At 41.0% G+C, this 25,977-nt stretch overlaps 1 protein-coding gene across 1 annotated transcript in view; it reads left to right on the forward strand.

Moving 5' to 3' along the window:
• Positions 1–25,977, forward strand: part of luzp2 (leucine zipper protein 2) — a gene marked incomplete at both ends in the record, with an annotated part of 146,715 nt that overhangs the window by 92,390 nt on the left and 28,348 nt on the right. The window contains one exon of the mRNA XM_079216500.1: positions 20,982–21,044. Within this exon, the coding sequence (XP_079072626.1) occupies positions 20,982–21,044 (63 nt within the window). The remainder of the gene's footprint in view (positions 1–20,981; positions 21,045–25,977) is intronic.

Genomic DNA, 25,977 nt, shown 5'->3' on the forward strand with positions numbered 1-25,977 from the left:
TATCATGAAAAAAAGCAACTAAATGAAACCTCTGCAGTCCAATACTGTGGCAAATTAATTTTAATCATGCAGTGCCTCTATTGATTCTACTGAATTTTCTAGATGGGGAAGAACCTTCACTCAGTTCAAGGTGTAAACTTAGAGACAGCCCGCTTCTGAGTGAGGCATCTTTTTACTTTACTCTCGTTCTATTCAGTAAATATCTTTTGAGGTGATTGACTTGTCACCTGGAACCTGAAGGACGCGGTAAAATACTTCTAGTACACTCATAATTAACTCTAAAGCATGATGTTTTTTATTTTTCTAATATCTTTATGAACTTCTGAACACATTGTACTTTTGGCAGTATACAAATATCCTTATGGTACGTTTTCTTTCTGATTATAATTAAAATATAGGCCCATAATGCCCTCTGATGCCACACTAAGTTAACAGTACCGTCGATGTTTTTTCTTGCATTTTGAAAAGGCAGGCAGGAAATTTAATTACAGCACAAGATCATGAAAAATGATGAAGAGATGCTGACAAACTGCCACGTTGCCACGTTGCTCTGCGCTGCGGTGAGAACATTGATTTTCCACCAGATGTTTTGAATTAGTTTGAGACCAGAATTTGACTAAACTCAGCTTTGGTAATGTGATAAAAGTGTCTCAAAGGAAGAACCAAATGATGACATAACTACATCAATTTGCTGCGATCAAAGTGTTCAGAGCCGTAAAGCAGGTTTCTGTGGATGTATGTGAGCATCACAGGAAATCACAAAAGAGAGAAAGGAGCAGATGAATGGCATTTGTGTCGTAACTTACCGGCCTTTGTATCTGTCAGAAAATAAACAATGAAATTAATTCATACCTGGAGATATAACACAAAAGGTTAATTTCACAATGTGTGAGGGCGATCTTAAGTCTATCAAAGATGGGGAAAACAAATTGTCTTTACAAATGTTTTTTTTTTTAAGAAAAGGAATTCAACATGTTTATAAGACCTCCAGGACACACACACAATGTGTTTTGGGGAGTAAAACAGAAATGTTCCTCAGGGCAGATTGTGTTGTCTAAAACCAGTCGCCATGCAGATCCTGATGCGTGTTTCCCAGTATCTCAGTCTGTCACCATCACAAACACTCAGCCACTTCTCTCCTGATATAAACCCTGCCAACGGGGTGTCATTGTAGATATCCACTAAAGAAATAGATCCAATGAGCAGTAATGGTGAATAAAATAGAAAAGCCTTGAAACGTGTTCCCTCGTATTTAAAAAGTAATATCTCAAGTAGCAATTTCATTTAAAGGAACACCGGTGAATTTGTTCTCGCGTGCTTAACTCCGTACAGGGTAATCAGAGGTAAATGTGGTGAAACTTCCACAATCAATCAAGTCATTTTCACAGCTGGAGTCTGCGCATGTTGTAACACCGCGAGGCAGATCGCTTGTAAGTGACTAAATGACCCGTAAACTAGGGCCATGATTTGACTTTGTAATGAACTATTAGGGATTTAACATCTTGATTTTTGGAAAAAGAACAGGTACCAAGACGCTGTCGAAGGAGGCCTGAAAACTCTCTTTGCTCGGGTGTTCGTCACAAACCTCATTTCCATAAGTCAGCCGTCGATGTACACGCTAGTCTTGCCAATACAAAGAGCTGGTGAGCTTGGACCGGGGGTTTTGTGACTGGGATCTACTCTGCTGCTCTAAAAGGGAAGCGCCCTTTCATAGCCGTGCTTCCTTGTTGACATTTCCAGGTTTCCCAGATCTACATAGCGTGGACTTTCTAGGTCTGAGGTCCTTTATGAAAATATTCACATTTTTTGTGGTCAAGAGAAGTCTGAACTCTGGCATTTAAGTCACGGCCACACGCAGGGAATCACAGGAATGATTTCCTCACATCTGTTGCACTGTTACAGTACAGAAACTCACAAGGGTTTAAGCATTATCATGTTGCTGCTGCAGAGTTCACTCACTGCGGTACGGCCCTGAACTCTGCACCTTAGAAAGGGAGACAGACAGACATGCAGACAGACAGACAGACCCACATACAGGCATGCATACATACAAACATACAGACCAGACATGCATACATACAGACATGCATACATACATGCATACAGACATGCATACAGACATGCATATATACATACAGACATACAGACATGCATACATACATGCATACAGACATACATGCATACAGACATGCATATATACATACAGACATGCATACATACAGACATGCATACATGCAGACATGCATACATACAGACATGCATATATACATACAGACATGCATATATACATACAGACATGCATACATACATACATACATACATGCATACATACAGACATGCATGCAGATATGCATACATACATACAGACAGATAGACAGACAGACAGACAGACAGACAGACAGACATGTGATGCGGCTGTAACCTCACACATATTTCCCTGTTGGTGGGTAACTGTAAATTGATAGTTTTCAGTGAAGCTCAATAGCAATTGTTTATTTGCATCTGTAGAAATTTAAAACATCTACATTCTTTTTTTCAAAGCCCAAATAAACAAAAAATTTTTATCTTGCTGACAGTGTGAATAATATTTCCCGTCATGTTCCAATTCAAGATAGAATAGATAGACCAGCTCAAAATAAAAAGTAGTATTTCCTTTGAATATTAACACGTCTGTAAGCATAGATGACAGTCCATCACTATATGCCTGTTATTTTATGTTAATCTTAAACCCAAGAATATTGTACACAAAGTGTCTATCTTATTTGATTCACCTATATTTTTTTAAATCTTCATGACGTTTTTAATGTTCAGTTTTCTTTTTTGGTGAAACTGTTTTTAGAGTTGATTCGACACAAAGAGCGGCGTTTCCAATATCCCGTCAACCACATTTGTATCGACAAAGGTTGTCGAAATATTACAAAACCTCAGTACAACATGAATGAAAAAGAAACTATCCATCATAACCTTCACGAAGGCAGGATTTATTGCAGTCCCTGTTGTGACCGACTGCATTGAATAAGTGGATCTAATACACGTGCGCCGCCGGCTAACACTCGAATACACATACTGTGACACCATTACTCACAACTGGGATTCTGTGGCCATGTGTAATGTGTACAAAAAAAATGTCTGATAGAGCTGAAATGAACACTTTGTTTACAGCGGCACTCTGAATGTGTTTTTTATTTGCACATCACAGTGAACTGTGCCGCGGTGTCAGCGGGGATGCTTTATGGCTGCAATCCACCGTGAAGTCATTATCAATGATTTGCTTTCAGGGCTTATTATGAGTATTTTTTGACGGAGGATGATTTACAGAGCGACTTGGATCCCGCTGGGATTCATCGGGTTCTCACAGAGCATTGTAACAGACAGCTTTGCCACCACACTCGGCTCACTCGCCTTTTTTTTCCTTCAGTCCAAAATGGCTTCCCCCGTTGTCGTCGTCTTGCCTTTCATGTCTTCCTGATGTCATTTTTTGCCGGCTAAACAGCAGAAAGAAAAATCACGCATCGGGGAGTATTTACCGGATCTCTCGCTGACACGCTAAAGAAAAAAAAAAAGTAAAGTGGGAAGAAACTGAAGTAGGCAGAAAACGGCGTCATTATGTGTGTTGAACAGAACAAAAGACAAAACAGATGAAATAAAAGGTTTAATATCAAAATCTAGCAAGTCATGCCGATTTTAGTTTTACTCAAATTATCACTGATTGATAACACAAAGTTACTTCTTCATGATCTTCAGAAAGTGCTAAAGTAAACATTAAGAAGATGTATTTCACAATGATCCGCTTTATTGTTATTTAAAGTGCAACAGCAGCACAAATTAGAGAATGGGAGGCGGTGCACAACACATTAAATCCATCTGTGAATTGCCTTTTATTTGGGCATTAAAATGCCTGAATTGTCCTTCTTGTGGGGGAGAAAAACAACTGATTATAAGTCCCCATTTTCTCGTTATAACTCAACCCGTCGCACTGAGCCGTCTTCATTACTCAACATCTGAACGGCACGCCGCATTACCACAAAGAAGGGGAGTAACAGGTTGTGTTTTTACATAATTACCTATATTTGTTTGTTCCTTACTGACAATGCAATGCATCACTTATACTCTGCATGTTTGCTTCTGTGGTAGGAAGAAAAAAGGCTATGATCATTATCACAAGTCCCAGTAAAACCGACCAGTGTCCATCGGCTTGCAGGTTGCATCGGTCTGAATACGTTACTGAGGATTTTAAAGCGAGTGTTATGCTGTAAATCCAAGTTATTTAAGGTGGAATTGGGGATCTGTGGTTTGTGACGACCCCTGCCTGGCCCCTTCTCCTATACTTGTTAAATTCTTGTTTTGAGAACTTTTTTTGTCTCTTATAGATCTGGGGATTTTTGTTGAATGACGGCTCAAGCTTGATCCCTTTCAAAGCCCCATTTACTGTGTCATGAACTTATATGATATTACGATAGGGTGCTCTGTGGTTGTATATGTTTTTCTTCTGTACACACTGTGCTCCAAACCGCGTTTTTAGTGTGTAAGTGTGGCATAAACCTCTCAGTACTACTTTCAGCACTTTAAAGCTGTACTTACCTGGAGGCGGGGCCTCTAGCACCATGGTGTGTGCAGGTGTACCGCATACAGTGATCTACGCCCACCTGCCATCCCAGCTGGACCACGTTTGCTCTGATGGAGGTCTTTTTAGACCGAAAGCTAAAGAAATAAAGTCTTCTCTGCAGGGATTTAAGTGTGCGGATATCTGTTCTACCAGAGGCACGATGCTTTATTTAAAATCATCCCGTCAAGCAAAGTCTGACAACTAAACTCCTTGCAACAGAACAGGCTGTTCTTGTACACTTTGTCGCTGTACATGCTCATATATTCATGTACAGCCCACAAAATCTACGTACATGTGAACTAGGACGTATAAATAATGATAACGTCGCCGTAGGGAGGAGGTCAGGGCGGATGGGTCGGTCCACACTAGCGTAAATTGACACATGTTGCTGGAGAACGCATGAAAAAATAGGAATTAATTTTCATCAGACATCATAAAAACTGTTTTTCTGAGGGTATGTTGAGAAGAAAATGTATATATTTCTGCCCACTTACACTCTCAATATTCTCACGACCCAAGGAAGGTCGCGATCCTTTCACTGGTAGTTATCGAAGCTATATGGCTAGATTCTGCACAGTATTTTCAATGTATGATTCTGTATTTATTTTTTCCTTCATGTGAGCAAGTTAAGTTTTCTTAGATTCAAAAAAGGTCAATATGTCGGCCCCCTAAAGCATGTGGAAATAGATGTGTGCCGCTCAGACTGTGCAGACTTTGTGCTCTCAGTACTAATAGAAAACAGCCATGACATGTTTTATGCACGGAGCATAGAATCGTAAACAATTCATATGATGTGAATGCAAATTTGATGATCATTATATTCCTCCACCGTGAGTCGAATAATGTGAAAGCATGCGAGCTAACAGTCAAGCTAAAAGGTGCAGGAAATTTCATTTAAAAAAACGTAAACACAGACGTTCCACAAAAGATCAAATAGCTGAACATCACTACAGCGTGATATAGAAATATACAAAGAATTTCCAAAAATGATAGTCGTACATTTACGAGAACAAACATGACCATACTCTCAGGTTAAAGTGGACATGTTTTAATGTTGGGTAAACAAAACACAAATATCCTAGAGAGAATCTCCAAAAACTGCTATTATACAGTCATAACATTTAAGGATTGAATTTATTTCATAACCATTGAGGAGACAAGTCACTTTGAACACGCTGTGTTACCGTAGGAACAAGCGGAGGTTTTTAAGGGACTTAAAGCGTCACAAGTAACATAACTGCTTGTAATAACAGATTGTAGAGAATTATTTCTTCAGAGCTTGCTGTCCCCGGATAAACTGACGAGAATGGATGGATCGACACTTTTAGATTCCGCTAAAATATAATATTTGTATATAATATAGTTGTATATTTTTTAAATTAAGACAAAAAAAGAGGACAATGTGACTTTAAAAAAAAATTAATATCAGAGAATATTCAAGTTTGTTCTCTCCCCCTCCGTAATTATGATTGCGCTCTCATTTCATGACACCATGCTCATTGCTCATTGCTCATTGCTCATTGATCGTTTCCAGCAGCAAAACCAGCTGTGATCTCCACAGCGCCGTTAACACGGAGCATTGATTCTCACTCCGCGGGGATCATTCAATCAGAAGTGGCTCGGCTTGAGTCGGTCGGTTAGAAGACAGTGGACGCATCTCTTCTTCTCAATCGGTGTCAGAAACGTCTTCCGGAGTAAAGAAGTGCACGTTACGTTATCAACCAACTAAGTAGCTTTCTTCCTTTCGCTAACGCTGCTCTCGTTTATGCAGAGTCAGCGTCTGCCTCCCTGACATTGAGAGGAACCTCGTTCCAAACTGGAGGAGTGCTGCGTCACAACGGTGCCGAGATCAGCCATTTTGCTCAGCCATTTTGCTGTGCTATTATTTAGTAGACTTCATTAAACGCCTATGTCTATACAACGCAAACACTTTTTGGATATTGTTAAAATGTCACGAGTGGGAACATTTCTCAGTAAATAAAGAGGCATCAAGTATTAAGAATAGTTGCAGGAGTAGTTTTGCAGCGGCAGGGTTCAAAGTGAAAGTGGAGGATTCTGATGCCGTGAGCAGTGTGGATAATACCTGATATATTATTTACTTATATATATTTGAGTGTTTTCATGATCTGGGTGAGGTTGTCTTCTAAAGCAGAGGCTGCTGTGCTGGAGATGTTTCCTGGCATTGTTTGTTGATTTATTATTATGCAAGAGTTGACGTCAAGATGAGGAACTTTGTGAACCGTTCCCTATTCGCTTTTTGTAATGTTGCGTTTTTTGTTCCATTTTCTTTATTAGAACTGATAACCCAGAGCGGAGGGATTGGCAAACGTAATTAGGCCTCATTAAATCCCCGTGTGTGAACCAACATGAGGTCTTCCACAATGAGTCTGCACACAAACACGGAGAAACTAATCTAAGCAGTTTATGAGAGGAAGAAAATAAAATGCTACTTAGAGGATTTTCAAAATCAGGAAGGACAGTAATCCTGCATGAGCTCGTTGCCGATGGACCTGAACGCAGAATGTGTTGAGTTCAGTGTCTGCTGCCCACAGGAGGGCGTGTTCCTTTAGGGGAGCCAGTGGGAGGCGGCTTGTATTAAATCTGCATTTCCTCTCTAAAAAGGACAAAATGCAGTTACCGTCTGTGAAATATTCAATGAAGCAATCTTCTTTTATTTACAGGTAATATTTCTCACTTGCAGAAATTCCATATATTATTGTCACAGCCTGGGATCGTCCAATTATTTTTGAGACCATAAAACTATTTTCTGAAACCATTAGAAAGCACGGGCACAGAGTCTCTCATCGCACTGCCGAGGGATGCTCCGTTCATAATGAATTGATAAGCGCAAAATATCTCGTCATTTAGCAGCACTTCCTGTTCCAAAGTGTTCCCCGACATCAACAAAAACTATTGGGATGCTACCACGGTCAAATTGTCAATCTTTTCCAATCATTTTCTGTGCAGCTTCCTATGTGACTCCTTTTTCTCTTTTAACCATAAAAAGACCATTTAACCATAAACCATCAACATGTACCCTGAAGCCCATGGATACAGATTTGAGATGAAAAAAAATCTTCTTTTTTTGTATTTATTTTAAAAGGTAGGAACACCACGTAATTTAAGATTGTCAATATGTTATTTTTCATGGCCGAGGAAAGTTCAATCTCTCTCTCTCTCTCTCTCTCTCTCTCTCTCTCTCTCTCACACTCACTCACTTACTCAACTCCAGAAACCAGAGAATTCAAAGATGTGATGAAACTTAAAAACAAGCAACGATGTATGGAGGCAAAAAAAAAAAAATCACTCTCCAAAAAAGCAGTGTGTGTACTGGTAGTTCTGTTCGCTGTGCCCTCAAAATCCTGTCCAAAACACTAAAAGTGAGAAAACCATTACTCTTCCCCCCCCCCAAAGTGTCTCTGGCCTCAGAGTAGCGGTTTGTGTTTGGCGATGCACTCAGCTGTGTTATCCCCGACGGCCCCTGGCGTCCGGTTAGGAGAGGTGAGCGAGGAGTCGGCCGGCGATCGATGTCTGAAACAAACGGGCAATAAAAGAAAAGTATTTTTTTGAGAAAAGGTGTTAGTCACTGAAAACACGAGAGGTCCCTTGAGCATGCAGCCATATAAATATAACGCAGTTTGCTAGATTTACTGTGGACAGACACAGAGCTACACACACACACACACACACACACACACACACACACACACACACACACACACGTACAATGAATGTATATGATGGCATGATTCTCCTGGCACAGATAAAAGTAAAAGCCTTTTGTACTGACCCTGATCACAGCTGCTTTGAAACTTAGAAAAACTCGGTTAACATTCTTAAAGATGTCTAGGTTCCATATTACAGCTGATTCAACAGAGAGCTTTATCCTCGATGTCTCGACATTTAAAAGGCCTTCGAATCAACAATTCAGCGCCTGCTGAGATGTATATGTTCTTATTTACAGTGTAAGAACTCTGAGATTGAAGCGATATTTGCAAGCCATCAGAAAGAACTCTTCTTATCGACCCTCAACTCCACAGTGAAAGCAAAAAGTAACAATCAGCCACAGAGTTACCCCCGCCATCACGGAGATGCTTCTCTTTGAGCTTTTGCGTCAATTTGAAGTAAAAAAATAAATAAAAATAAATGCTACTTCCTCATTTGCAGAGTGTGGGGGACGTCTGTCTGGGTGACTCAGCCACCTGCTGGCAGCTCCTGCATTTATGCATTAAATACTTAGAATTTCTCCTTCGAGCTCGGATTAAATTGGTGTCACTCTCCTCATTGTTTTGCACTTAATACTAAAACATTGTGTCTGTGTGGCTCCGTGGGCACCGGCGCTGAACTGGAATCATGGAAACGTGTTTGAGGGAGGTAAAGACGGGCCGCATGCGCTCAGAGGCGCGGTGTCATGCTGTCACTTAGCAGTGCGGCTTTATTCCTCACAGCCTGCCATGAGTATTGATTTCTGGCCCTCAGCTTCCACACAAGTGACCGGTTTTCTGTGGTGTTCAGCTGTGACACTATAAAGTGGATGGTCTATTTTTTTTTTTTTTTTTTTCAGAAATACATCCAAGTGCTTCAAGACCGATGAAAGCTGTGACTGCTGACATTTCAGTGGCATGTTCTCAAAATGACATTTTGTTTTTCCTTTTACTTTAACTGTGGTTCAAGGTTTTCATAACAAACTCTGGCAAAACAGGATCAGACCATTTCAAGAAGTCTTCAACCCAGAAGACAATGTCAAGATATCAGAGAATAGTTTGAGAAAAATAAAAGGAGCCTTATTTTAGAAAATGAAAGCAATATCTCTCAAAACTTTTTTTTGGTGTGTTTCTTTTTTTATCATTCTTCTAATGGGAAAGTTGTGTAGCTGGGCTGATGATATACAGATAGAGTCATCTGATTAAACCATAGCATATAAACATGGTTTACCGTAAAAGTCGGGTTACAAGCCGCTCCTACCTCTGGTCAGTGTAGCAAGCTAGGAGCATCGCTAGCTAGTGCTGCTGCTAGCTCCCCGCTCCTGCTGCTAGCTCCCCGTTGCTGCTGCTACTGCCCGCGTCCCCTCTGCCCAAGTCGGGTGTCAAGCCGGGGCTGGTCCCGCTACTTTCGGTGATTGTCGGGAAGCTAGCGGAAGTTAGCGAAGAGCTAGCGGAAGTTTGCGGGGAACCAGCATGAGCGCCCGCTGGCTACAGCGGGGAGCAAAAGGGGAGACTGACCGAAGGTAGTAGCGGCGTGTAACCCGACTTTTACGGTATATGTGTGATAAGCTTTTCCTTCACTATGGAGACTTTAGTGGAGCCACGTTTCCATTCAAGTGTGAAACTGGTTTAAAGCAAACTTAAGGAAATGTCGCAAAAAATAGAATTTGGAAACTAGGCGCATTCACTTTTTAGAAGTGAATAAACTAACGACTAACTATACTCAATAGTAGTTATGTCCGAAGTTTGGACTTTGGGCTAAATTGAGGCCAACTAAGATCATAATGTCCAGCGGGCACCGACTAATTATCATCAGTCAAAACTATTAAAGCTGGAGACGAAATATCAAAGTATAAAACTTTGACCATGTGTGTTTTCTTCCACCACTTCAATGCAGAGAGAGAGAATAGCGACGCTTTGGGCCCATTGTTTAGAGATCAAGATTTGATTTACTCAATCTGAGGTAATACCAATTAGTTTTTTCATGTTTTACTAGTGTGCTTCAATTAATCTCTCAGATAATAATTCACTTCCAGCACTAAAGGCTTCGCTGCCATCATGTTCAGACAAATACAAGGAATGGTGATGAATTAAAAGGACCGGAAAAGATTGGCGTTGAGGTGGGTGGCTTACTGCGGAGATGCAGCTGCAGCTCTATTATTATGCTGATGGTAATTGAGACGACTTCACATGGAATATTTCAACTCCTCTTTGAAACGCCGGGCCTTCACCTCCGTTTCCCTGCGACGATCAATAGAGTTCATCTAATCTCTTTTCTTCAAATAGCCCGAAGCCTTGTCGAGCATCTTTGCTCAACTGCTCACTCAACAGGTATCCAATGAGGAATATCTGGCACGAAACACCGAGCAGAAGCTTGTGGTCGGGTCAAATGAGGATACCGTTTCAATCAAAGTAACTTCTAATGCATGGTGATAGAGGTTTTTTTGGGCTGAAAATTAATACCTCAAAAAAGGTCAGAGAAAGACCGATAACGGTGATCCTTTGGCAGAGGGGGAGGACGTACACTGATTGTTTCTTTCAGTCAAAGCAGCAATGATGCAAAATATAAGTTTTAAAAGGACTCACAATTCAGAGAAATGGCCCCTTGTGAGTGGGATGCTGTTTATTTCGTATTTCATTGGATTATTGATATTGATTGCATTCATATGCAAGTGGCATTTTATTGTGATAGTTGATCGAAGTGCCAATTAGATACAAGCGGCCGCTCGGGTCGTTCAATCCCTAATGACAATGCATCATATTTATTGAGCTTATATGTTTTGCCTGTAATATTTGGAAATCTAAAGTAACTAATAACTGCAGCTGACACGTATGGAGTAGAAAAAGAGGGAAAAATGTGCCTCAAATTTGAGTGAAAGTTTAGAGTAATATGAAAAGGTGCCAATGCAAATACAGTAATTGTAATCAGTTTTATTCCACCAGTCCCCGATGGAGTCTGAGCTAATTGTATCAATGCAGCTTTACATTCAGTTTGAGCAAAACGTCGACATTCATTCATCTTTTGCTTTTTTTGCATGTCTATTCCCCGTGTTTCTGCACAGTTGCAGATACATATTAAGCTCCACTAATGTTATTAGTCTAACTATTTTTTTTAATAAGATTCCAATAATGGCTGTATCGTATCATTTCCGACGTTTCCAACAAGTCCAGAGCGTTAGAAAGTCCAAAAGTCCAAATGTATTTTAAAAAGATCGAATTACCATTTTCAAAATTCCCCAAAAACACCAGACATTTTTTCCTATAATGAAATATTCAGCTTGAAGCCATAATTGTTGGTGTTCAGCCTTTCAAGAATAACATTTTCACTGCAGTCAAAAATCTTAAAATCTAACAAGACCATCAATTATATTTATGTAACCACAATAACAAAATATACATTTTTGCGATCCTTTTATTTTGAGGGGGAAGACGTAAAAATAATATGACGAGAGACATTCAAAGTTTCAGTGGAAAAGCTTAATTGGAGCTTTGAATACAGAAAAAAATTCAGCACAGCTCGACATTTAGTAGAGAACAAGCCCACTAACTTTATCCTTTAAAAACCCTTCTGGCATTTCATGTCGACGTTAAATTCTTAAAAGGCTGACCTTTAAAAGTTAACTAAATCTTTAGAAGAGCACATGCAAAATAAAGGACTTTAATTACATGATATATGATTGAACTACCTGTCCCTTCAGTCCTGTTTCTTTTAGCTCACAGGTAGCCCAGGGGTTACATGCAACATCTAAGACTCATGGGCGAGTAGCTATTAAAATATGTAGCTATTAAAATATGTAGCATACACGACGTAGGCGACTTACACACATCCCTTTCTGCATCTCTGAACTGCTGCTGCTTTTATTTTTCCTTCCAGTTGTGCGGGAGACTGTGGATCAGTGAAATAGCAGGGTCGCCTTTCAATCAGAGGATCGGCGGTTTGATCCCCTGGCTCTGCTAGCTCGTGTGTACTTGGGCAAGACACTTAACCCAAAATTGCTCCTGTTGCTGTACCCTACGGTGTATGGATGTTAGCTACTCCTGAGGGGCAGGTGGAACCTTAGCCACGCCCATCAGTGTGTGAATGGGTGAATGATGTAGTGTGAAAGCAGTCGGAAGACTAGAAAAGCATTCAGGTCCATTTACCCTGTAAAGAACGTGGTTAGGTTGAAGGAAAGAATCAGGCTTTGGATTAAAGGCGTGGTTCTGAAACTGTGTGGTGCGCCCCTCTAGTGGGGTGCGGATGTATTACAGGTGGGGCGCGGGGTGGGGGCCTTTATTGAGAACTTCACATATTACAAAAGTACACGGACATAAATTGTCATTAATAAATACATGGCGAAATGCCTGTACTTTGGTGGAAATGTTTATGTTACGTTTTCTTTATTCTATTATTGGAAAAAAGAATGGATGGAGGAGTCACAAAAAGTTATTTCAATAAAAATTCAGCATGGACCATTTTGTTAAAATTGTGTTGGGGCGGTGGGGCATGAACACTTTTTTTTTCATCCAAAGTGGGGCATGACAAAACAAGTTAGAAAACCACTTAGACTTAGTTAGACTTTTCTTTTCAGATTGGACGCAAACAGCGCTGTTTGATCCACACATGCATAAACGTCCTCGCTCTTTATACTACGTCAGCCTAATGCTCCAGTACTCCACCATAACTCCAGCCACCCAACGACTTGAGAGTAGATATGAACATTATGGGATATCTTGCTCCACAGATGAATTCACACCCATGTCTCGAACACACAGCGAAGGCTTAATGTTTGCACACGATTATGTGTCAGAGCACTGAAAGCCCTCTTTTTCACTTATGCATAATCCCCCCTTTGACCTCAAGAGTCCGTAACAAACTGAGCAGGATGAGTTCAGCTCCAGCTGCCAAATGCCGTGTAAGATGTCTGCGGCTATGTCATATTTAATAACTTATCCGCAGCGAACATTTGCTTTGCTAATGCCAGTGATGTATATTGGATGCGTTCGACAGCTCCGTCATAATTTTCGAGGAAAAGTGAGTGGAAGTGTGAGTTTAATATATTTCTTCCTCTCTCGCTTTGAGAAAGCAGACAAGCCTGTCGGACTGTACGGACAGAGAATGTAAGTATTAGTAAGTCGTAGTGTTGAGTATGTTATGTGTGGAATCTGCTCATTAATGTATGACAGACCATGTCAAGTAGATAGACTCTAGCATGTGTTATTATTATATTATATAAATGTATTCTTAATTTAAAAAGGAAAAACAAAGGCCAATGCATTCAGCAACTGCTCTCTGGTACATATTTAATTACAATAAATTGACCACTGAATACTTCAAGCACCTTTCTCCCAATGAATAATGATGTATAATCACAATCCGAATTTTAAAACATACAAACGCAAACAATTAATAAATAAGACTAACTCATTACTCAAGTAGATCAATCCGGCAATTATAAACGGGGCACGGCATTTTTTTAAATACTCAATACTCACTTTGTTAAGCAGGTAACAGGCTACAGAGAGAACACATCTCTCCCCTGGCAGTGATGATTACTGTGTGTCTTTATTCGTATTAATATTAGGTCAGTTCACTTGTGAGTAGAAACAAACTCAGTCAAAAGGCTCTCCAGCTGTTAAAGTCGACTGACAGCTGATCCAGCTGTGATCAGCGGTCGCTGTCATCAGAAACAGATGTTGCTTCACGTGACACTTCAGAGGAAAGGACGTCTCATTTCTCTTTAAACACATTTCCTCGTTTCCTCTCTCCTCACATGGTTGTCCTTGGAGGAACTAAGACGCAAGGAAAGGACGCAAGTGAGGGAAACGTGGGTGCAATGAAGAGACGTGGGATGCACCCCGGGCCTCTCTGTCCATCACTCCGATACAGTGCTATGGACAGCGTTCACCAATCACTAGAGAATCCATTCACTAAACAATGAATCAGTGACATAAGTCTTCACAATACACACACAACAAACAGAGCGGTCCATTATTCTGCAGCAACAGCTCAAATGTTAGTTTTCACTTCTATCTCGGCCACACGTTTTGTTGTTTTTACTATGTTTCTATAAATGCTTGAATCTTAAATAGGATTTAACGGTCGGTCGACGCACCCTTCCCCCTTTGGTTTACTCCAGTAGGTCAGCGGCGGATTCTTTCATGGTCCATCTGCAGTGAACGTCTAGAACGCAGCAAGGACACTTTCCTCTGCCAGATTATGAGCAAACATCAAACATCACTCCCACAAACACAGTGAATGAGACATATGGTTCCAAGCTGTTTCCTCACACCAATTTCTACAAGCCCCCCCCCCTCCCAGAAAAAAGAACAAAAAAGTGTGGCAGTCTCAAGGTCTCACAAAATTCTGATTGCTGCCTGGAGGATGAACAAACAGGGAGCGAGCTCGGTGAATTGCGAGAGCTGAATAAGTAGATGAAATGAATGAAATCTCACCTCCTAAATGAGGAGCGGTGAGATTTGAATGAAGCGTCAATTCAACGAGCTTTTGTTCCGTTGGTCTCCACTGAGGATGATGGACACGATGCACTGATGCTTCTTTCTATATTTGGTGGTTTGCTAAAGATTCATCTCTAAAAAAAAGTTTATTAAAGCATTTTAGGAGCACTTCGTTATCCGTGGCTTTTTATTCCCGGGTACACAGTGGGTCTCTGGGCACAGTTTCCTTCTGTGCCTTTTTAATTGACACCAATAATGAAGTCTTATTTTCCTCAATTGAGATGCCGAAAGCTATTTAAGCGGCGACGCAACAGAAACATCTTGTCGTCCTGCTTTTCTTTGTCATTACAGCGAAGCTCATTGACCTTTTCAAGCTGAAACGTGCTGCGACACACAGCTCCTCCTCGCTTTTGCTAGTGTGCCGCCGCTCGGCGAAAAATAAAAACCAGTAACTCCACCTGCGTCACTCCCGCTTGATGATTTATTCAAACACAGAAGGGACAGGGCTGCCTGCGAAGAGGGGTTGATCTCTCTCTTTTAACAGCGGAAATGGAATTTGTTCAAGACATAAAATATGCATTAAGGCCAAGTTAATTGCGCGTTACTACATTCACACTACGTGGTGTTAATGTAGGAAAAACTTGGAGGAGATGAAATGTGAAAATAATGAAAAAGCATTCATAAAAAAAGGGGTTGGTTTCTGCTACTTCCAACAGTGTGTGAAAGTTGACCTAGATGGATGGTAAATGTCAACACTCAAGGGCTGTCGACACATCAACACTTTATAATGTGTGAAAATAACTGCTGAGTTCAGTCTGATAGACATTTTCTGAGTGCCGAAATCCTGTGGATGGTTACTGATTGCCTACACTGCTGTGTATTCGTGGGTGTTTTATTTGGTCTACGTAACTTTACTTCATGCTTCAACCCCCTGCATTCTTTATGCGAAATAAAATTGATGTTTGTGCATAAAAAAAATAAAAAAATCCCATCGCCAAGCTAGATGGACTCTCGTAGAGCGCGGACCTCCACCGAGGCCGCTTCCAGAAGGGAAAAATAATGTGTGCAGCCGTCCTTTGATTTGGTGCCGCTCCAGACTGTAATGCGCTCTCCCTCGGCCCCGTGCTGCAACCTTCCACCGAGTACCAAGCTGTAGTTTTTCATAATTCGTGCCGAAAAAGAGACAAACAAAGTGAACTGAAATCACAAGCTCCCTGGCGGAGGTACAGATACCAGTGCTCCATCATGCCTTTGTGTGATTTGTAGTTAAATTGGGACTCTCACAATAGTCATGGATCAGTAATAAAGGCCCTGTGGCAGACTGAGAGATACAGACACATCGTGATAGCTTGTTGCGCTGTTGCCTTTTTCCTAGATAGGAAGTATGAGCAACATTTAAATGTGAAAAAAAGTCCTTTATTTTCAGGTCAGCAGAATGACAGCGCAGCGGGAATAATACGTTACGACGTATGGGGCTCAGTGTATTCAAATTTACATAATGCGCTGTGACACAGAAGCTCCAGAGGATCTCATTTTCGCTCTCGAGTCTGTCCCGGGGCTAAACTACGTCACGTTTTTATGACAGCTGCCAGTTCTGCATGTCCTCGTATGGTGGTCCTTCTGTAGGGGTGAGAGTAGGTGCAACTGTGAGGAATTGATACCAGGAGTTTTTGCCTCACTGAATCTCAAAACAACTGCCATTCCAGCTCACTTAGCTCTGCTCGGGGTATTGCATGTGTTGGGGTGCACACACACACACACAACGTACGTGTGTGTGTGTGTGTGTGGGAGTGAGAATTGAATGGCAGAGAATGTACTATATGTAATGTATATGAGCAACTGAGACTGTTCAAACTGAATGTAGCTTTTTGCTGCCTGCCAAATTATAGTAATGTACAGGGACAAAAAATTGTTTGTTCAAAATTTCACAGCAATCCATGGAATAGTTGATCTATTTCAGTCCGGACCAAAAGAAATAAACCCAATTTGATCATTTAACTGTACAGATGCAGCCGTTGTGTTCTGCATGATTGTCAATGCAATCAGTACGTTCCATGACACAGAGGGACAATCGTGCTGGCGGCCACATTGTTTAGAAGTAGATGGCGAGGGCCAGCTGGTGGATGCACACGCCCCCTTCCCCCCCTGCATCCCAACTGTGCCCGTGGTTCACAGCCAACTTGTCACCTAATAACATTGAGCTGTCGCCAACATCGAGCAGCACATCTATCATCAAGAGCGTCGCCACATAATAGACAAATGTGTTATCTTCACCTAAATTGAATTAATGTGCCATCTATAATCCATAATTGGCTGTAATATAACATCGGATTTAAACAAACTGGCCTCGCCTGCTCTGGAGCCGGAAAAGGCACCGACTGGGCCGGACTCTTAAGGGTAGAAAGACAGACTTACCAAACAAAAAGGGAAGGAACCAGTTGGTCCTCAGGATTATTCCCAAATCTGCACTGGTTGCGTTGATCACGGAATTTGGTCGTGTGTATTTGTGTCTCCGTGAGTAAGTGTACCTCACTTATAGTAGTTTGGACAGTGTGTTTGGCTAAATGCTAACGTAACTACCGCTGTTGAGTGCCTCTCGGACATTGCTCTGCAGCCAGAGACACGGTGAGAGGAAACGGTTTGCATACTTTTACTGTTTTGAACATTGTGTTTGGTTAAAGGCTAACAGAGCCATATGCACCCTGCTGAGTACCTCGCCGCCCACTCCTCCATAGTTATGCTGGCAGACAGCTTGGTGAGTTTATTTTTGGTTTTGGCGAGACCGTATGAATGCCTGCATACATCGCTGCACGTTTTTTTTTTAATGAAGTGTGTTCTACAACGCATTACAGCCAAGACGTGGAGATGGCAAAATGCGGGTTGTATTCATTCAATCACTCAATACAGCAGTGGTCGTTGCAGACACAACCGGAGGAGATCAGCACTCTACTGAGTGCACCTTTGAGTTAAATATGGTTTTCTTTCAGTTTTGATGTTAAAAACAGGGAAACAGGTTGTTGCAGATTTAGTTTTAACCCTATAAACCCACACCCTAACCCTAATAACCCTAACCCTAATCCTATTTATTGTTTGAGTTGTGTTTAGAGGTTGAACATGAGGATTATATATTATTGTAGCCCTGATTTTTAATTTGATACCTAACATGTTTATTTTATGGGGGGGAGGGATTTATACCAGGATTTTTTCTTGATTTTCCTGATATAAAAGGGTCCCCTGATGAGGGGACCCTTTTATACCCTCATATTATCTACAACCCTGTTTTTTTTGTGTTCATTTTATATTAAATTACAATTTTTTCCAATTTTAGTTAAATGAACATATCCCTCTCGAACAAATTCACTTGGTTTACATTCAAATGTGTCATTCTAATGAGGTTCATTGTTTGTTCCAAAACTGATTTTTCCACTCCTCAATCATTTGGGGATGTTGACAGTGTCAAACTTTGGTGTGTGTTTATAGCCCGGACCATAAGTCATCTTCCGTTTAGATCTGACAAGGGGTGCCTCCCACATAGCGAACTTTGTGATGAGGTTTTCTGGTCCATTCGTCGTGCAGTCAGGAGATTACTGCCTTTCGTGAAGCCCAGCAACACTGCAGTCTTGGCGATGCTCAGGACCACCGTGCTGGCATCCACCATCATGCTGTTTCAAAGTCTGTTTGATCACACTCAATAAGCCCATGCACTGTAATCCGTTCACATGCAGAACAAGTGTGAAAAAGAAGTCGCTCCTGCATTAATTTGTTCATGTATTGTAATGTACTGCATCAGAAGAGCGAGGGCCAACCTCTTCGGCATGGTCCGTGCTCTGTTTTGGTCATTGAGTGTAGTTTCCTTTAATTAAAGCGGGTCAATGAATATGCATTGCTCTCGCTCGAGTTCTGCAGGATGGGTTTGAGGAACAGACCCTCGACTACAGGTAATTAGCTCATTGATAGACTCATTAGGAATAAAAAATGTGTTGTTGAGTCAATGGAACGTGTTAATAAATCCCCCCTGCTTGCTATGATGAGGTTGCATTTGTTTCTTTAGATAAAACAGAAGTGGAACAAGCTTAGTTACACACGAGTGGCGGGGATTTCCTGTCAATATCCACTGTTGTGGGATCACCTTTTGGTTTCACAACACACTTTAAGGCTCCGTGATGCCTGTTCTTCATTCAGTAAACACTCACATTTCGATAGAATGGTGAATAATTTATTCTTTCTGAACGTCTTATTAAATGAATTAAAATGAAATGAAATGAAAATATCCAAGAATTTATGGGATCACAGGGTGGGAAATTGAAATACACATTGTCCTTTTGTGGGTGTATTATTTGCCCATTAATTTTTGCACGAGCTACAGTTTTTATAAGGCATATAAGTAGCAGTTTAAAGAAGCTGCAAGCTTGAGACTTCAATAAAATTATGTGCACATACAGCATGTAGGCCCTTATATATCTTATGACGTGGACTGTTGCATACATTGTGATGTATGGTGCTGTTTGTTCTCTCCACTGCATGGTTCTGTTTTAACCAAGTTTTCTTTTTTTACATCGTAAAAGCATTTCTGAGAATCTCATTTTAAATCACAGTTGTAACGACTATCTACCTCGAATGACCTTCTCCTAACTGCAGATGCTGGAGACTGTCCCATTTCAGTTCTTTTCAGACCTAAGTGAAGCTTTCGTCATGGCTGATCGTGTTGCTTTATTGGGTCATCTTGAGATCTGGATGGGTACTTTGGGTTAAGCATTAAGTTGCTTTTGGACCATTCTTGCTAACAGATCATTGTCAATTAAAAAGGGAAAAGCCTTCCCTTCAAATGCTGTAATCACCCTCAGGTCCCATTCTCTTCAGTCTTTACATGCTCTCTCTTGGCTGTGTCATTTGCTGGCTTCCTTTTGAATATATAGCACTGCATTGTACTCAAACTCAATGTAGACAAAGATCTTGGTATTGTGGCCTCTTACACCAAAACTGAAGGACAGTTTTTTTTTAACCGTGGGTATTCAAATTCTCGCAGAATCTGAAATTAGGAAAAAATGTTTTAGAGTCCTGTTTTAGAATACAGAGATTGTAAACAATGGATATGTTTGCTTTATATGTCATCATCTGGTAATCAGAGTAGTGCAGTAGTGCTAGCAATTTATCCTTCGACGGTAATGACAACCATGAGGCAACATGTTTCTGTGTGTTGTCCTTTTGTGCGTCCGTCCGTTCCATTCTCTTGAACATGGATCACCTGGAGGGAATTTATTTAAGTTGTTACAAATGTCCACCTGCACTTAAGGATGAACTGATTAAATTATGATGATCAAAAGGTCAAGGTCACTGTGAAGTCACATCCATTCTTGTGAACGCAATATCGGAGGATCGCCTTGAGAGAATTTCTACATGTTTGGTCATAACTCAAGGATTTGTGTGCCAAACAGGACAATTTCAAGTTTTTCTGTTGTTCTCATGCCAGTAAAACCAGATTGAATTAAATTGATGTAAAGTCCAAAATTACTGGTTGGCGGAGGCATACAACCGCAAGGCTGTAATTATTTAAACTCGTAGCTGCATCCCTATAGCATTGTGTTTGTAGCTGTTTATGTATTTGTCTTGTTTGTCTGTCTTACCCTGTCAGTGTGAGAGTATCCCACATACACAATAAGCATGGACGCGTCTTGGAGATCTTATCAGGGACCCAGCACTACCTCTGGCAGAGAGAATTGTTTTGCAAATCCATGGGAGGATAGTAATGTACTGCATTGCACTGTGTGGTGTCTCTTGTACTGTCTAAAAAAATATTCATTTACATGAATATACATAAAAAGGATATAGTTGGCACCAAACAACAAGACCTTTTGGCCCTTACTTTGGCATCTTTCCACTGGCTGTCCGTCAAATGATTTTAAGGCTTCACTGATCGTGTTTAAAGTTCAGTGGGGGGTCTTTGCCCTGAGATACAACGCTGACCTTTTAGTTGCCTGGGAGCCCAAGTGCACTTTCAGATCTTCAGACAGGGCACTTCCGACTGCTCTTGAAGTCTGGCTTGAAATCGAGAACCAACCAAGCACTTGCCGTCAGAGATCCTCAACAGCCAACTGCCCCGCTTGAGAAACGGAAGCCTACTGAATAAATAGGACTTCTTTTATGAAGCAGCAACGATCTAAAGGGAGCATGGAGTGCAGAACACAGGGCACACACACACCAATGGCGTCACCTCTTTCTATTCTCTTTTTCAGAACAAGAGCTTGAAAACGAAACTACTTTCGGGACACAAGCGTTGTGACGCCTATGCTGAAGAGGTAAGGATTTCCAATTAGTACACTCTGTTTAATCACATACGCTATTACTTCTCAGCTCCAGCTACTTCCGTGTTCATGGAATAGGTGGGATTCACGGTAAAATATAGCAGATTCATTTAGTTCTCGTGTAAGCAAGAAATGTTAACACGATTAAAATGATAACTAAGCAAATGGTGTCTCTTCATCCATCCTTTTGGATCATTCATTTAACTGTGATGAGGAAACTCTTTCACAAAAAGATCCACTAATTCCTGTCGCTCTCAAGCACAAACTAACCCACAAACTTGCTTGGTTTTGGCTGTCCAGGGAATCGTGGAACAACTTGTCTCCGACACTGAGCTCTTTGATGGCTGCACAGAGCAATCTCAGGAACTCAGGTTGTAGTGAGAGCTGCTTCGAGTACATTTTGCCTGTGTCATTTTTGCTGTCACCTTCTTTTCCCTCTTTTTCTACTTCCTCTCTGCTGCCGGTTGTTACGGTCGTCAACCAGGTTCACATATTGAAGCCTTAAGCTGAGCTTTGAACTGCTTCTTTTGCCTTCTTGCTGACCAATGGCCGTGCTGTAATTTAGGCATGCAGGATCTCACAAGGCAGCGGGTCCTGCGGGCGTCGTGGTGACATGCCCAAGTGAGTGCAGCTGCTGCTGTGTAATCGTGGGCTCAATAGTTATGCAGTTGTGCAGTTGGTTATTCCAAAGCATTTCCTGAATCCAGGAGACCGTATGAGGAATAACTTTAGTGTGGTGACGTAGACAGGTTTATCGATGGCCACCTTGTTTAGATGGAGACTATTCTTTACAAAGACCCTGGGCCGGACCTCCTCTAAGGCAGGTGAGGCTTGGTCAATGCTACGGGAAAAATATTAACAAGGTTTTTGAATGACATTTTTTATTAGCTTGCATTTACAGGTGATGTTAAGGAATTCAATTAGTAATCTGTACCCTAAAAAAAAAAAGTGCCCTTAGATTACTAAAGTAATTAATAAAGCCTTAAACTTGTATTCTTCCTAATGGCCATCAGGGGGCGACTCCTATGGTTGCATTGAGAAATGTGATTGTATAGAAGTCTATTTGAAAATTATCCTACTTCTCACTTGATTTATGACCTCAGTAAACATTGTAAGTCTTCTTTCATAGAGCATGATGTGCATTTAGTAAATAAAGGTCCCATTTAGAATAAAATAGACGATAAGCTACCTTTTCATTGACACGTCGCTACCAAGGCTTTATCCGGTCTGCGAGTGGTCCGTCAAACAACTTTAACCCTTTCACAGCGTATTTTAACTTCACAAAACATCAAATATAACCTTTTTGGTTGCCTAAAATATCTTATTCAGAGTTTAGTTGTACTTAGCTTTGCCCTTTGGTGTTCCTTCTGGTTGCAAAGAACCAAGACGGCAATGACCAAAATGACAAACTCGAGGCATCAAAAACATCTATTACACATGACACAATTTTGATTATCATAAAAAATCTGGATGTGAACAGTCAGTTCTTTCCCATAATGCTCTTGGTCTAACATCATCAGCATCAGAAATGATGGACTAAATTTACACGCAAACTGGAGCCAAAAGTTCCACAAAGAGAATTCAGTGTTTGGAAGCTTTTGATGTTGAAGAGCCTTTTCATCGACTGTGAAGTCTGCTCCAATACTGAGGTCATTCATGAGTTCCTGTTGAGACACTGGCAATTGGTGTTGAAAATTACAGGCTTCCTTTCTTCTACGAATTCTCCGGATGAATATTCCTAATATTTCAATGAGCTTATTTTATCCGAGCCATCATCACATATTCAAACTCTGAGATGATGATGGCACATTTCGACAATGCAGCGATGCCTGATTATAGAGCTTCAGAAAAAGGTTTGGAAAGACCGTGAAGAGGTCCTGATTGAAGTTGTCGGTCATCCGACGCAGAGCCAGAATATTCCTGGCCACAGCAAAGGGAATGATCCAAGTGGTGATACAACTGTTGGCTTTGTGCTTGTAGATGATAATGTGTTCCAATGTGTCCTTAGGGAACAAATAGCTAGCGGGATTTCCTGGAACACAGGTAGATCACTGGAGGTCACTGACTTCAATTCCCTTGGGAGGCTATAAAAACAAAGTAAATCAGTGAGAGGAACGTTTTCACATGCCCCTACTTTCAATCTGGAAAGTTCTTTATCTTTTAAAAGGGAGCAGTTAAAGACTGGACCTGTAATCACACTGTAATGACTGTGGAGTTCCAGGAAGAGATGGATACTAAAGCTGCAAAACAATCACCGCCAGTGCAGGTAATTGCAAACAATATTCCGTCGCAAGTGTGTCTCATGGTGAAGGAGTAAGATATGCTTACTCAAACATAACTCCTGTTTATGGGCTCGACATTACTAGGTCTACTCTGTATGGAAACACTACGGGAGAGGGTTTTTTATTGATCTATTGTTCACTGCTCTATATGTCCATCCCAAATAATAAAAGTTGAAGAACATGTTTCCCCTGAAACTTTTCTTAGTTGTTGTCTGGAAATTCTCTCTTTGTGCTCCAAGGATTGTTTCAATTACGACTTCCTCTTCATCTTTGAATCTTAAAACAGAGCTTTGAAGCCATGTCCAAGTACTGAGATTAGGCCAGATCATTTTTAGCTGGCCTTGGATAAACTCTCTAAGTGTAAGCTCCTTTTGTTGCACATAATACATTTCAAGACTTTGTATGAGTAAGCAGCCGCTTTCCTTTAGTTGTGATTTGCGCTCTCATTTTGTGAAAATTGGCTTTGGGAATCCCCGCGTTTATATATTAGAATACATTTAATTTGGTGCGGTAATCATCTTTTAGAAAGCTGCTTCAACTTGTGCTCCGCTCGCTGTGTGAGGTGGAGGATCAGGCTCTGTGGACTTAATCTGTGTTGTGTGGTGAAAACTGCTCAGCTAAAAAAAACACAAAATTGCTTGTTAACAAGACTGTAAAGGAAGTTGTACGGTTGCTGTGACACTAATATGCCTGAGCCGCTCCGGTTTTATTCACTGACTGTAAGGTGTATAACTTGGGTGAGAATGATTCCCGGCGTCCTGAACAAATGGGCTATTTTAAAGAAAATAATTATCCGCCAAATTATATTTTTATGCTCTTGACTTGTGATGTTCATCGTCCTCAAAGACTAGTTTCCTGATCTAGGAAGTGGCAAATTAGGATTGATGGCTCAGACTGGGTTGGTGTTTTTGAAAAAGAAAAGGCAAATAATTCAATGAGATAGTTAGATTCATTTTCTGTGGTATTTCTAATCGATTGTTTCAGCTCTGGTAAAGGAATGTTAGATAATATAATATGTTCAACTACATTATATACAAATACCATTATGTCCATGTTTAAATAATTTAATTATTATTATTGTGCTGCTATATAATACGAATTATGCCTATCATTTGGCCTAATAACCTTCTTAGTGAGGCTTAATGCTACGTTCACACTTTTTCGCAACGCTTTTTCGCGTGAGTTTACTCGCTCGACTTTATGTGGTTAATTTGAGTAATTTGCTTTTTCGCGGCGGAAAGGGGGCGTGGTTTATCTCCATGGCTTATCTCCGTAAAAACAGTTACTATTTCCGCCATCCACCATTGAAATAACCACTAGTTCTGCTTTATACTTGTTGTGAAAATTCCACAATCGTCGGAACATCAAACGCCATCGTGTCTGGGTTTATAATATTATCTGTAGGCACACACAGCTCCAGGAACTGCTTCTGAATGACAGCCAACCAGTAGCCAGTTTGATTCGGCAACGGCAGGACTGCAGTGATGACGGGCGCAGCATCTCAACGCTAATTTTCTTTCGCAGCACGTCATTCGCGCCGCCCGGTGGAAATTTGCGTTGTTCGTAACCATTAGCGTCTGTGCATTGACTGCCACTGCTCCATCTGCCACTGCTTCGTTAAAGATAATTCAGGGTTGTTGCACTAAAATTATTTCAAGTGATTAAGAATGGTTCCTTTCTGCAAATCCACAGATATTGCATATGGTAGGATGGATGGAAGCACTTGTCCGTGGCAATTTCTGTTCTGAATCTCAAACAGCACGGAAAGACAGTGCCAACGTTCAAACATGACCGCATAGACGGGAGTAGGTCATCAGGAAAAGTGTAGCACGAGCTTAGTGGAGTTCAGTCAGGGGACTCGCTGGCAGCCTCAGCTGGGTCTTTGTTCACTCCACCAATCATGAGCTCTTCCCAAAACCAGCACCCCCTATAAACTACTGGTGAAGCCACTGCCATATCTGGTTATTGTTTTGCTCTAAATCCAAATCACTGGGAAAGGAATGGCATGCCGACCTTTCTGAACCGGACGACGATGTCCTCAAGGGGAAAACAATCTGAAAACAGAAAGAAAAAGAGTCAAAGTTGAGGTTAACGACTTTCAGTGTGGGAGAGCGTGTGGCATTATGGGATTCCATTTAATCTGGAGCGAATTCATCACGTTTCTTATTCTGTCAAATTTATGGTTTTGCTGCTCATAATTTGGATGAAGGATTGTCGTTTATACGCTTCCACCATTCCAGCACTAGACACAGTTATCACTGGAATCGTGTTTCATTCTTGCGACAGGATTTATTGAAAACATCTCGTAACCTGAACCGTGTGTAGGTCAAATAAAAAGCCACTGGATTTTGGAAGGATTTCCTGTAATGACGGATTTCAAGTTGAATGGCCTCGTGTGATTCATTCTGCAGGGTATTTTTAAATGGAGCCGCATGCCATTATCATCGAGTTATAATTCAAGCAGATCACATAGTCTTTGTTAACGAAGCATCCAATATTTATTTATTATTATGTATTTATTAATACACTTTGGATGTGTGTGTGCGTGTGAGAGAGAAAAGGGGGTTGCTACAGTATGTTCTGCGCTCAAATTACATGTCAACTGGTTTTATTCTTGCACTAATACATATCTAAAATGAGTAGAA

Source organism: Taurulus bubalis (genome assembly GCF_910589615.1).
Source record: "Taurulus bubalis genome assembly, chromosome: 4".
NCBI lineage: Eukaryota > Metazoa > Chordata > Actinopteri > Perciformes > Cottidae > Taurulus > Taurulus bubalis.